This window comes from Helicoverpa armigera, chromosome 9 (assembly GCF_030705265.1).
Source record: "Helicoverpa armigera isolate CAAS_96S chromosome 9, ASM3070526v1, whole genome shotgun sequence".
Lineage (NCBI taxonomy): Eukaryota > Metazoa > Arthropoda > Insecta > Lepidoptera > Noctuidae > Helicoverpa > Helicoverpa armigera.
In genome coordinates, this window is record NC_087128.1 from 5,932,543 (window position 1) to 5,947,023 (window position 14,481).

The 14,481-nt window shown below is 38.8% G+C and overlaps 2 protein-coding genes across 3 annotated transcripts in view; both read right to left on the reverse strand.

Moving 5' to 3' along the window:
- LOC110369955 (ATP-binding cassette sub-family C member Sur) overlaps positions 1–6,715 on the reverse strand; it is a 15,973-nt gene extending 9,258 nt beyond the window's left edge. Inside the window, exons 1-10 of one of the 2 annotated variants that reach the window (XM_021325617.3) lie at positions 6,388–6,715; positions 5,630–5,853; positions 4,465–4,840; positions 2,305–2,529; positions 1,895–2,224; positions 1,579–1,782; positions 977–1,277; positions 708–889; positions 292–610; positions 67–172 (exon numbers count right to left, since the gene is read on the reverse strand). In XM_021325617.3, coding sequence (XP_021181292.3) covers positions 67–172; positions 292–610; positions 708–889; positions 977–1,277; positions 1,579–1,782; positions 1,895–2,224; positions 2,305–2,529; positions 4,465–4,840; positions 5,630–5,769 — 2,183 coding nt within the window. In that variant the 5' untranslated portion in view covers positions 5,770–5,853; positions 6,388–6,715. Of the gene's footprint in view, positions 1–66; positions 173–291; positions 611–707; positions 890–976; positions 1,278–1,578; positions 1,783–1,894; positions 2,225–2,304; positions 2,530–4,464; positions 4,841–5,629; positions 5,854–6,387 lie in introns of those variants that run through there. The other variant, XM_049839280.2, reaches the window with a different exon arrangement.
- A 742-nt stretch (positions 6,716–7,457) lies between these two features.
- LOC110369981 (cGMP-dependent protein kinase, isozyme 1) lies at positions 7,458–14,481 on the reverse strand. The gene is made up of 11 exons (XM_021325660.3): positions 14,241–14,481; positions 11,066–11,451; positions 10,578–10,861; positions 10,324–10,493; positions 10,002–10,240; positions 9,819–9,919; positions 9,283–9,499; positions 8,662–8,893; positions 8,457–8,555; positions 8,119–8,375; positions 7,458–7,814 (listed from the first exon to the last, which is right to left on the reverse strand). The coding sequence occupies exons 1-11, from the start codon at positions 14,337–14,339 to the stop codon at positions 7,655–7,657; spliced, it is 2,244 nt and encodes a 747-aa protein (XP_021181335.3). The 5' UTR covers positions 14,340–14,481; the 3' UTR covers positions 7,458–7,654.

The window sequence follows — 14,481 nt, forward strand, 5'->3', positions numbered from 1 at the left end:
AGTAAAATCAAAACGTTTTCGGGTTTAACAAGTGGGTACTTCCTATTATGAAAATGTTATTCTTACTTGTTATAAACGACCTCTCCTCTATCGAGATACATTTCTCCAAGAATCGCAGACAGCAATGAAGACTTTCCAGATCCAGTAGCTCCAACTACCATTATTAGTTTTCCTGGTTTGAAGTAAAAGTAAAATAATAATGTATTTAAGTAAATGTACGAATAGCAGTCTATGATTATCATGTTAACTATTGCAAATTTTCTGCATTAAGGCTTGTAGAATCCTACTGACCTGTTGGAATTTCTAGGTCATCTATTTCTAACAGCATATCACTCCTTTTGCCCCAAGTGAAGGCTGCGTTCTTAAACGTAACCAACGGGCCAGATCTACGAGTTGCCATCGTGAACACCTCATCGTCAGAAAACTGATCGACACATTCGCCGCCAGTTTCATCTTTACTGATTACGTTACTATCTTCGGATTCATTCCTGTCTAAGAATACTTCTTGACTTCGGTCTTCTGTAGATTTCTTTCGTTCTTCATCTGTACCTTCTTGTACATTGTTCGATTCAGGAAGTTCTAAAAAGTCTCGTATCCTCTTTGTACTGACCTAGATGAAATAAATGCAATCTTTATTTACTGGTAGTTGGCCAGTTAGAACGAATGCATCAATTATACATAGATGAATATTAATATGTTGTCCTTACCATCGCTTGAATAACCATTAGCACTGTTACAGGCAGTATGAGGAGGGGAACAGTGAGTTGATTAAATAACGCTAATCCAGCGAATACATTAGTAGCCGTTAACTGACTGTTATTGTCTAATAAGTAGTATACGGTAAAAGTGATTGCAGTTATCATTATCGAAGATATTTGAGTTGTAAAAGCTGAAAATATATTAACATTTTTAAATATCATCACACATTTATAGCTTATTCAAACTTAAAGGACATGAGTGTTATTTAAAAACTTACTCAAGATACTCCAGTAAACAGAATCTTTATTTAGAAGTTTCAATTCGAGTTCTCTTAATTGTAAAATTTTCTCTTTGAACAGATCTTCCCAAACGTAAAGCTTGATCACATCCATGCCGTGTAATATTTCCGTCATTTTTGATAATCTGTGATCTGTGCATTTTGATATGTCCTTTGAATTATCTGATAATTTCTTTCCAATGTAAAACTGCAATGGCGTGATTACTAGAACACTTGCAGCAGTTCCTATGATTGCACTCACACCCAGTTTGGTATATAATAAGTACAATATCACCACTACCTGTAAAATAATGGAAATTATGAGTGTTTGCCCCTAATACTTATTAGCCTACCCGCATACTGTAGACTGAACAGTCGGATAGTTGGCACGACGGTTGTTTTTAAAATTGAGAATTTAATCAAAGTTTTGATCGATCTGACCCTGGTCAAATAGCTGATAGTCGTAATGTGCGCCCTTTCGTATATCTCCATACCTATCAAGTGCCCGATAAAACACTCGGCCGACTAAACATGTCTGTCATTTGCGGGTACTCTTACTTTACATGCTAATGAGGTTCCCTCTATCGATAGGGATAACTTACCTTCAGAGGTATTGCCCAAATGTAATGACAGATCCACACACACGACATGATATTGTAGGTGTCCTGTGAGACTAGATTGGTGATGAGCCCACTCCTCGTGGAGCTACTGTCTTCGGAGTCGGGCAACAGTCGCGACTCTTCGTCATCGTCGGCGTCGGTCGATGACCACGGCGCCAGCCTCATACACTTATCGTACACCATGCTCTGTCAATAAAAAACTGCATAAAATGCAAAACTATTATAAATTACGTAAGGGAACATTTCAAAAGCAAATAAATATAATTGAATAAAAGCTGAGAAGTCATAATGAACAAACTTGTAAAGCCGTCTTCAGTCTTGTGCCCTCGACCGTCACTAAATGTGTTGAATTCTGAGATAAGAATGCTTGGCTAATTAGCGCCATCGTAATTATAAGAAGCATTACATATCCGTTCTTGAAGAATTCTTCTACAGTCACTTGTGTACTGGAATCGTCTATTTTAGAAGGACTTTCCATGTACTGTATTATAATGGCCAGTCCTAAGGGAGGTACCACACCGATCATGTCGCCAAACAATTTTAATATTCCAGCGATATAAAAGTTTGGCCAAACTTTACGAATGTAACATGACCACAGACTGGGGCTCCCATCTTTAGCATTTGAATTCTGAAACATGGACAACGAATCTGTGATCGAATATGGTTAGGTTAAGAACTCCAAAACTATAAAGTAATTAATATACGTACGTCTAAGTTCTGAAATATTTTTAAAAATTCTTTATAATATTTTACTGAATGTTCGTCTTCTGGAAGTTCTCCCAAATAATCTGGTTCCAGTGGTGACTTATATCCTTTATGTAATAAAGAATTCAACCAAAAGAACGTGATTTTTGAATAGAAGTGAGTGTCGTTGTGTTTGTAACAGATATTTGGGACATTTGATTTCAAGTCATTTCTGAAGCGTTTCGTAACCTGAAATGGTGTTAAGTAAATCATATTAATAAGTACATTAATATCACCTAATCCCGACGTCAAATAAATAATAGGCTTGAATATGATACGTGCGAACTGAGAGCAAATATGTATAACATTCGTATTGACCGTACGTGCACTCATGGGAAATACCATCTGAGAGCGGCGCCAGACGCATTGTGAAAATCGTCTCCAACGATGTACTCCTTACGCGACGGCTGGCGCCGGCGGCGGCGGCTCGTCCTGACTCATGCACCGTACAGGCGAACATCTCTATATTCTATTCCAGTGCTCCCAGTTTTAAGCTCAATACGCTGTCATTTTATTTAGTTATAAAGAGAAAGTAGCACCGGCACGTAACGGTCCGCTACTAGAGGATAATGATATGCGACAAACATGCACATCATTTTGTTACGCACGTATCACTGGAATGCATGTTACTATTTACTTGGTGTCTATCATTGAAGTCACGGTATCTACAAACGGAACGGAAGTCATTATTTATAGACCCAATTTAATAAGCAGTCATAATTTTCGACGCTTCTTATATTTCTTCTAATCGCAAGCAATAATATTTATATTAATATTTGAGCGTTATTGCTATTATAGTATTTAAAATAGATTGTATCTGCAGGCAGATGTCAAGCTTCTGAGCGTTTATTCCCGATGAATCCGTGATACAATATAGATGAAGTAATTTGAATAATATGGAGGCCGTTTACTATATAATAGTCATACGTAATACTGCCAAATAAGTATACTTTATGAGGTTATTCGATCATCCTGAGTTTGTTTAAGAAGGCCTTCATGGTCTTAACGAAACAATTGGGCGATGGTTTTAATTTTGTCTAATGCGATTCTATGTATGACTTGTGTGTGGTAGCTGTTCAGACTTCTGGCGAAGAGGTATCAGCTCAACTCATCCCTAGATAGTATATTGGAAAGGTGCTAAGAAGTGGAAATTCCTTTTGCAACAAAATAACCTACCGACTTAGATTCCATGCAAATAACGAGGTTAATTATTGTTAAAATAATACTAAGTTTGACCGTTTGAAAAAAAGTCTGTTTAAGTTTAATAACCTCTTGCTTCAAATACAATAATCTCTATTAACAAGAGGAAGAAGACGGTCATTTCTAATGATGTCACAATTACGGGGAAGACGAAGGTGGCGTTAAACCATAACACCAATTGAGTTTTGAAAACCTTAGTTTTATTTAAGTACTGCTGAAATAAACATAGGCAGGTACGAATCGGGCAAGTTGAGGCTGAACTGGTAAATAGCGAACTATCCAAAAAAACTAATTATGGATGATAAATAAGCGCATATAAATGTACTTATGTCAATTTATAGTGTCGTTGGACTTAAATTGTAACATATGTTTACAATTCAATAAGGTGTTTAATCGGTGACTAGCTGAATCGACTAACTGTAGGACGAGGCTTAGGCGGAACACTTATCAAGTTATGTGCGCTAAGTCAATAAATACGTAAGGGGATAGGATTACGCTCCACGAAACAATTAGCATGTTATAAACATTAACTGCGTGAGATGCGTATTTATATCTGTAGTACCCACACTATGGCAACTCCGAGTGCGACGGATATGACGTGCTTAGATAATCTTTAAATAATGGCTATAGAAAACCTAAATGGAATGAGTCGCTAACCCCCTAATGGTTACGCGAGTGCTGCCACAAACAAAAGCTTGCGTTTAAGGATCTGTTGCGATTAATATTTATGGGTAATCGTTTTTATATGTATTTATAGGGAAGAAACAGGCAGGTATCAAAGGACGTAACAATCGCATATCCTCATAAAGCATAGCATAACGTCAATTAAAACTTGTAAACTAGGATTGGCAACATTATCATGTAGTATTAAATAGATACATCCTTTGAAATAAATAATATTGCAGTTACGTTGATGGAAATTACCTCGTCATAAAAACAAACGCAGTCAACGACAGATATCAGTAATGCCATCAGTAAGGAGACGCCTTGTGTGTACAGTTCTACGTGAGTGGTCGCAGCTCCAGTAACGAGGTGTTGCCATAGAATGCTCCCTGCAGAGGCAGCGGCGAGCATCCAGTATATGGCAAGGTAGAGGATGGGGGCTGCGGAGCGCCGGGTCCAGAGAGCTACATGGAAGGCGGCCGCGGCCAGCCACGACCAGGGCGCCATGAGCGCGGCCACCAGGCGCACGGTGTCGGCTGGCCGGAGCAACGCCGCCGCCGCGTCGCAGCACCACGCCGCTGCCAGCACCAGGCTTGCCACTCCTCTTACATTTTGACCACGCCACCGTTTAGAGTGCCTGCGTGCGTTTGTTATGTCAATTCAAGATGAAATATTTAAACAAGATCGAAAGTTATCATTTTCTGGTAATCTTTAATTGCGCATACAATGTTATAATTATATTAATGTTAAATTAATACTTCAACAAGTTTAACAAAATTCAATCGGTCCACTTTAATATTTTTTAAAGAAATGCGTATTATACCTATAACCACATACGTATTTACTTTCCAGTGTATTTTTTATGAGGAATACCGAGAAAGCCATGAAATAAAAATCAATGTCATGAACATGGTCAAAACTTTAATGACTTCAACATGTGAATTTTGATGTTTTTTCCTTCCCTATAAAAAAAAATGTTCGACGAATAACCTGATAGCATAATCTTCATATTTTATAGAAGGAAACTGTTTTTATTAATTTGATAATCCAAATCCAGTATCCTCGGAAGTTGTGATTAATTATTTCTTATGAATGCTTATCCGATTTATTATTATGCCGAAGTTTGATTTTGAAGTAATTATAGAATCAATGAGGATTAGTGTTATCGGGTCTGCATAGCGTATTAGTGCGATACTGAGTAGTCATTGAACATCCTTTTCAGTCGTTTCAGGTAGTCAGAAGCCAGTAAGTCTGATACCAGTCTAACCAAGGCGTATTAGGTTGCCCGGGTAACTGAGCTGAGGAGGTCAGAAAGGGCAGTCGCTCCTTGTAAAACACTGGTACTCAGCTACATTCGGGTAGACTGGAAGCCGAACCCAACATAGTTGGGAAAAAGGCTCGGAAGATGGACTGAGTAGTGGTGTACCTGTAGTGTTTGTGTAGAGGAGCGCAGCAGCACATGAGCGCGGCGCTGATGGACGCGCAGTAGAGGTTGAGCGAGTGCAACGCCGCCGCCAGCGCGCGCGCCTCGCACGCTGCGTCGCCGCGCGCGCATACCGCCTCCATCACCAGCACCGAGGATCACTTCTTGACGATAATCACTACAGCGCACTGTCCACTATTGATCGCACCATTTGGGTGTAGGCGATACTAATGGAACACAAATACTTATGTATATCGACTTTTGTATTTTTTGTCATATCTGGATATCCCACATTAGATGACAAATCAGCCGTTCTTAAAGTTAAAATCTTACTTACAAATCTTTTATTTTATGAACCTGCATATTTTTGCAGTCGTCATTTAACTACTTATCACGATTTTAGAAGAGGGCTTACCTACTCAGGAACCAAAGATAAAATTAACAAGTGCCCACCATGTATTGGACACTAACACTTCATTTATAATGAGAGTAGATAATTAATTAATAGCTAAATAGGTGTACGCTAAGGGAACAATTATTTCTTTCTACAAATGAAACAATGTTCCAGTTAACGCTTAATTTCAAAACATACCTACTTTAACGGATAAGATTAAATAAACTAGCAGTAAGGTTTAAGGAAATGTAAATAAGACTAGGTGTCCAGTCTATGATATTGATTGAAAAATATTTTGTAAATGGACTAAGTATACGTCACTCTAAGCGTCATTCCACTTTGTACCAGAATTCACAACAAAACTCACCTTCAAAAATAATTTTAATTCCACTACCAAAAAACAATCACTGGTCACTTGGCGAATGTCACTGGTTTTGGAATTTTACGTTCATCCGCTTTCCATTATAGTGCAAATTATTGAGTTGAGTTTATGGCATTGTGGTGTTGTTATTATGCGATCAGTTGGAGTGTATTTGCATCGCGTGTAGAGCGTGGCACGAGCGCGCGTGCTTGCAGCCGGTGCGAGGAGCGGCGACTGGCCGGCCGGAGCGCTGGTCGCCGCAGGAGCCGGCACGGCTCCGGCCGGACGGCGACGCGTCGCGCGCCTCCCATTTCCCCAGCACTACTATGCACAAGTCGGCATTCTGTTGCACCGACAGTGATTGACCTGCCACTGCACATGTTTGCGTTTTTGCATTCATTCATTTCTACTAGTTGTTTTGTGGAACATACAGAAACGTTTGTCTCACATAAAACCTATGGACAATGTTACATTTAGCAGTGTGTACATGTTTGTACTTAGGTCTTGGTGGATTGTAATTTTCCAGGACATATCTCTTTTTCCTACTTAAAAAATAAATAGCTCCCTACCTTATAGTTTATTACAGACATAAATACTCATGGCAAGTACGTATCCACCTATTGATTTCCTGCCATAATCCTTGTTAATGGCAACTTTTTACAGTCTCGTCTTAACGAGGTAATTTCAAGACCTTTTAATTAGAGTGCGTAAGTTACGCACATTGGCAAGCATAATGACTGCACGTACTCGATATTCTAATGGCAGTGATCGCATAAACAAGGCGCCCGCGCTCGGCTGGGAGGTGCGCGCGCGCACCACACGCTGGTGACACACATACGCGCCTGTTATTCTCCCCACTGACCTTATTCTCATTTTTTCACTTGCTCTCACGCCATCACAACCTAGCTTAACCAGCATACTGATCAGTGTTTTTTCTAATCTTGCCCCCTAAACGTTTCCGTAATGGTAATTTTCTAATAAGAAAATTGTATTATATAAGTTAAGTACCGAGGAAGATAATATGTATAAACAAAACATTTCTAAATAAACTTAAACTTCATAAATAAAAAAGGAACAAAATTTATAAAAGAGATATAATGTAAAAATCCAGTATAAAAAACAAACACGTATGATCTATTCCTAACATGCACTGCTAACTTACTTAATGTACAAGTAAATAATACTATGGTGTAATGTTTGGAAGACTATCAAAAATAAAATCATGTTGGCACACACTTAAAGTAGTAACAATAACACTCGTTGTATAATTTGTTCAGAAGTCTAAATCCCAACCAGAGGTTTCGTCGGGCGGTAGCTTGTCTTTGGGGTATTTCTCAAAGTTGCCGAGGTCCAGATCGTTAGCCACAGGCTGTATCAACGGAGCCTTCAATCGTCTTTCCAAGAGTCCTTCCCAGTCAAAACCCAAGAACCATCTGCAACAAGTTAGAATTTAGGAGATGCAAATATTTTGTCTGACACATAAAAAAAAGAAATGAAACTAGGTACGCAAAAACCATTCAAATGATATAACGTGAACATTACCTTAACAAAAAATAATTAGCCACCAAACAATACATAGGAAAAAGAAGTCTATTGTATCGGATTCTTTGTGCTATATGTAAGAGACGCAAAAAGAATTTATATGAGTTCGGTATACTATGTAGGTACACAGCGATTCATTTCGGCCGTTGATGACGATACAATGAGCATGTTAAGTGGATGTAACCTTGAACGTACTTATGACTTTTAATGTCAGCGATTCCATTTTTGAGGTATCCCAGTCTTTCAGCGGGCACGGCTCGACACAGTTTCCGAATGAGCATCTGTGCAGACTTGGCGACCCTCGGATGGAAGGCCACCGCGTCTATACCGCGCAGGATCAACGTGTATGTCTTCATGTGGTCTCCGCCGGGCGCGCGGAACGGAGGCTTGCCCACCAGCAGCTCGTGGATTAGTACCCCTAAAGCCCAGCAGTCCACAGCTCGGTCGTGACCCTGAAACCATTACAAAAGATTTAGTGGGATTTTGTATAAATTAATACAATAGGAACGCTTCGTTTCGTCACATTAACAAACCTTATTAAGCACTATTTCTGGAGCTACGTATTCAGGCGTACCAGCAAAAGTCCATGTTTTGCTATTTGGTGAAATTCGTTTAGCAAATCCGAAGTCAACCTATAAGGAAATATTTATACAGTTTACATGTCGTTGATGAGATGTCGCAGAATAATCGTCATTAAATAAAAATCGTAAATATATGAGCAAATAAAATTATTTATACCAATTTAATGTATCCTTGTTTATCAAGCATTAAATTTTCAGGCTTGAGATCTCTGTAGATAATATCTTTGGAATGTAGATATTGGAATGCTTCGATGACGCAAGCTATCATGAAGCGAGCCATGTTCTCAGGGAAGTAGCGTTGTTTCTGCAGAATAGTCCACACGTCGCCGCCCAGCACCGGCTCCATCAGGAAGTAAATATATTTATTGTCTTTAAATGTCCGATAAAGTCTGGAAAATAAACATTTTCAATGAATTATTGTATGATACCAATTTGATTTCAATAAACAATTTAGGGTTTTTACATGGGCCAAAGTGTATATCACAACAGACGTAGGTACCTAATTAACTTATTTCAAGGAACAGTTACAAGATAAGCATAACATAGTGTTGACCTTTTGATACAGTGAATTATTGTTTCTTGTAAATTGTTTTTTTTAGTTCCTAAGTGTTATGAGTTTACGATTATTATGAATATTATTTAAATTATGCGAGAATAAGCAAGGTAATTATTTGCACTTATTCCAACTTCATAAATGATAATGGTCTCTCCAGCGAACATCACCTTGCCCTGTATCTGTCACCGTGTTTATAAACACATCAGTTGTTATCAAACAAACCTGCAAATGAACGGGCTGTTGCATGACATCATGATGTGCTTCTCATTGTAGGCGTGTTCCTGCTGCTGTTGCTGCACCATGTCTATCTTCTTGAGACACTTGAGAGCGAACGTGAGCGACTTGTTGGGCACGTATTGCACCAGCTCAACCCGCCCGAACCCACCCACACCCATCGTGCCCACTATGTGCAGGTCCTTCAGTTCAACGAACTCGTATTCTGAAATGCATTGTCGAATCATTGTATTAAATGACTAAACGATTTCGTGCTAAATAATGTTAATCTGGGTCAATAGATAAATCCGTCGCTAATGCGCTTAATATGTTTATCTTTATTTTGAAACATGTCTATATTCTCACAGAGGATTAGTTGCAAACAAAACAAGTCTATATTTATGTTCCTCCCATCCACTTTTGTTGAAAGTGGAATTTATTTTCAGAAGGATTAAGACATAGAGCAGTTCATGCTTTAATGCATTGTAATTTTAATTAAATGTTCTGATACCGGACAATGACTTGCAAGTTTAAATTAAGCTCACCGCTTTTAACTTGTGAGGTTTTCTTTTGTTGAGATGGTCGCGGTGCTACGTGCCGAATTTCCTTTAATTCATCCAAGTTGCCGAGCAGCTCTGAGAATGGTCTAGATAATAGAAAGAATATGTTGGTTACTATCCCTTAACAAAAAATCACATGCACATTTTTACTTCTGATGAAGAGTTTACCCTCGTTCTAGAGTGAGACATTCGACGCCGGGCGGCTCTGCGGTGACGGTCGCGAGTCTGCGGTCCTCATGCAGCAGCGCTTGCTCACCAAAGTACTGTCCACGGCGGAGTCGCCCGACCACCTGGTCCCCGCTCTCCCCCTCCCGCTTCGTGATCGTCACCGTGCCGCCGCGAATAATGTAGAATTTATCACCTCGGTCTCCTTGCCGCACCACAGGAGTTCCCGCAGAAAAGAATTCCTGTGATTTAAAGTCAATGAAATAACAACTTTGTTTGTCCAACTTTCATTTACTTAATAAGCATATGGTAAATCTTATCATACCCTTTTAAGGAATTCGGAGATCTTTGCCAGTTCTATAGGATGAATGCCTTGGAGTAGCGGTACGGAAGCCAGGAAGCGCATGTTGTCCTCTTGCTCCTGCCGGCCACTGCGTACCATGATCTTTTGGAAAACACGACGCTCTAACATCCACACCGTGGCCTCAGTTATACCTTAATTAAAGGAAATAATAACGAATAAGTATATTTTACGTTTCAAAATTGCTTTTTTCCTCAAAAAAAAAAAGTACTACTTACATCGTATTGAGGCAAAACGTTTAGCTTTGTAAAGAATAGCGAGTTCACCAAATGCCTCTCCATGTCCGAAGGTTTTCACAACCTGGCCACCTTTGAGAACTTCAAATCGTCCATTTGCTGAAACAAATAGATGGCTGCCACTCTCCCCTTCCCTGATGATGAGGCTACCCGCGGGGAACTCTTGCCGACTCATTGCCTCCACAACCGCTGCAAGTCGTTCATCATCCATTAGGTTCCTTAGGAAGTCATTCGCCATAACAGCCTTACGTATTTGTTCTGCTGACCTAGAATAATGATAATAGGCATTAATGACAACGATAGATAGGGTATATGTATTATGTGCTTACGTAGTATTTAAAGTATGTACGTAGGTAAACTGTCAAAATCCGTTTTTTTTCTAAGATAGCGGAAGGTAAATTCCCGCCTGACCGGTTTCTTATCGATATTTTTAATATTCATTTCTGTTGTAAACTTGTTGCTGTGCTTACTTTTCATCCTTTTCGTATTTGTCATACTGCAGGTCGGTGAGGCGCGAGGCATCGTGCGGTACGTGTGGCGCGATCACGCCGCTCTTGCGTCGCCCGCGCCGGTTGCGAGGATTCGCCTGCACTATCTCTGAAATAGTTGCACGTGCAGCGCTGCTAATTCGCCCATCGAAATTAAAATCTACATCAGAATCTTTACTATATCTCGTATTTCGACTCTGAACGCTCATGTGACTTGTCTTCTTGTCATCTCGATCCACATCCATTGGAACTCCATTATAGTTGCTACCATTACTGCTTGTGGGATTAACTTGCTCATGTTCAGTTCCATTCGGTAATTCCCCATTGCTACTGGAGTGGAATGTGTCAGTGAGAACATCGGGTATTATCTGAAAGTAAAACAAAATCAATTCACAAAAAGTTAATCTCACTTTGGTGTCATTTTAATCAAACCACCGATAAGTGACGTAAAAGTAGTGCATTTCTTCAGTATTATGCCACGCATGTCTTTGTTTCATTGTCATAATTTTAATATTATATATCACTTTAAAGCCTTAAACTTTTAAAGGTCCTGGAGAGGTGGCATCTCAAATGTGAGTTTGGATTCATGTTCCGTCATTTAATTACGCACTAATGCCCAAAAAAAACATATAACGTATTTTGAAAATACAAAAGATTTGTATGAAGCTGTAGTAGTTATATTTTAACTTTATGTTAGGTTTTTCTTATATACAATTGACTAATCGTAAATAGTTTTAATAGATGAGACTGGAACCTGAAATTTTTATTTTCGATTACAGCAGCATCGTGTCATAACGCAAATCTACATATGACCTCAGTTAGACTACGTGCACATTGCAGACTAAACTATTTTGAATGAAATTCGTTTTTATTTAGATTTGTTTACATTCATCTTCATACTGATTAATGAGCCCAATCCAACTATCGGCCGACTAAACGTACATACGTTTAGTCGGTCGATAGCAACCTAAGAGGTACCGCACACTACCAACATAGGTAGTGTGCGGGTCCTCTTAGGTTGCCTTTAGGTAATTCATAAGTTTTTACCCTAAAAGCTCCTAACTTGATCCGACCTTTTAGAAAGCTACATAATTTTCGGATAACGTAGCCTAAATTTTAGCCGGGTACAAAAATTATATTTCTCAGAATGACGGAGCAGCTAGCCTTTACTAACATTATAATTGTAAATATTCTTTCACATACATTTTATTTGTAAACAATAACTCGTCGTTATTCGGTATACTTACTTCAGGGTTACGTCCCACGAAGCGTTTAGTCGCAGTACGTATGGTTTTGGCGTAGATTATAGGCTAATCGTAGAGCCTACGCAAGGTTTTTCGAATTACGTAGTCTTTACGCATGATTCGTCGTAGTCTAACCGTAGTGCCTACGCGTGATGCAGTAGATCGTAGGCCAGTTGTAGTGCCTACGCAAGGTCTGTCGTAGTTCGTAGGGCTTACGCACGAATGTCATAGTTCGTAGGCTATTCGTAGTGTCTACGCCAAAATGTCGTACTTCGTAGGCTATTCGTAGTGCCTACGAAAAAATGTCGTAGTTCGTAGGCTATTCGTAGTGCCTACGCAAAAATGTCGTAGTTCGTAGGCTATTCGTAGTGCCTACGCAAAAATGTCGTAGTTCGTAGGCTAGTCGTAGTGCCTACGCAAAAATGTCGTAGTTCGTAGGCTATTCGTAACGCCTACGCAAAAATGTCGTAGTTCGTAGGCTATTCGTAGTGCCTACGCAAAAATGTCGAAGTTCGTAGGCTATTCGTAGTGCCTACGCAAAAATGTCATAGTCCGTAGGCCAGTCGTAGCACCTATGCAGGGCGACTCATAGTAAGATTGAAGTTCTGTGGCATGCCATTTTATGGTCTACGTGACACAGTTCATGCAGCATTGAAATTGTTCAAAAAATTTTGCCAGATGTCATAGATAAAAAATCGTTAATTGGAAGTTCCTAAGAAGTAAGGGACTTGCTTAGGTATTAGTAATAGCCATGCTACGGTATATTTTTGTAGGTAAATAAATGTGTAATTCATGATCGACCCTTAATATTCTGTTGTTTATATATTTATTTACCTAATGTGCCCTCTATAGCTCACTCCAGATACGAAAAACCAAAATGCCTGGTTAGGCATTTCATACATCTTAACTGGCCCAATATGACGTAAATTAAACAATATGTACTTAAAATAACTTTCGACAACTGTCGAAAACAACGTCCAAAAGCCATTAATAAAAGTTAATCCTTATTATTTTTGATGATTTGATCGTTATCTGCCGTGATTCGTGTAACTTATCACAATTTTTTATCTCTAACATTTTGATTGTGTTTTAGTTATTCAAGATGGCATTCAGATAAGCATAAAATATTTTAAGTTTTGCTACACATTTTCATATTATAGCTACATTCTAGAATTTAATTTATTATTTACACTTGCACTTATTTTCGGCAATAACCACCTGTTTCTTTATACTAGACAACTGTGTATGTTCCTAATATTCAATTGCATTCGTCTTGAAGTTGTTTTAAGTTTTGAGAATTTGATCCCAAGGTACCTTTGGTAGATTGCACTGGATTTGAGATTTTTATGGCAGCATAATGTACTAAATACCGACTTTTCCTATACTGATGAGTTATTGTAGGTGAATATATGTTTACGTTATATCAAATTATTTTAAGTCGGCAATACCTATATTTCAAAATATTATTATATAGAAGTAAATGTAAGAAAACACATTCCGAGTTTATTCGACGTTGTTTTCATTAATAGCTACGCTGTTTTGTTTGGCCCTTGAAACTGCCAATCACATAGTTTCGCTACAGCTTGCGGTATAACAAATTCGATTTCATGAATGTAAACACTAAAAGTAATACCGACATTTGAATTGGGATTATTATTTTCATTACCTTATTTGTTTTGTATAACTATAAACCTCACAATATATATATTTATTACTCCATTATAGCCAGTTTGTTACCTAACTTCGTATTACCACGTAGTTATTTTCGTATAACCAACAATAGATTGATCTTATCTACTTGTATTTATATACTGAATAGGTACAGTAAAACAATCATAGTCTCAGCACAACGTTAAAGTGAAATAAACGCCTAGCATAATACTCATTGAGTAGATGGTTCTATTATTACTTACGTATATTGTTGGACGGGGCTGTTCGGGATCTATCTCGGCAGGAACGGTAAACTTGTATCTCGCTCGAGAAGCCCATCTGAACGGTGGACACAACACCATTTTAGATAACCAGTATTTTATAAAGGAATTGCACTGACAGAGCGTTACATAGCACGAGATGCAAGCCGGTGTGGAGCGTCCGCGCCGTTTCTATACTGCTTCAACGACGCAACCGCAGCCCTTATCGCTCTTACCAGATAAT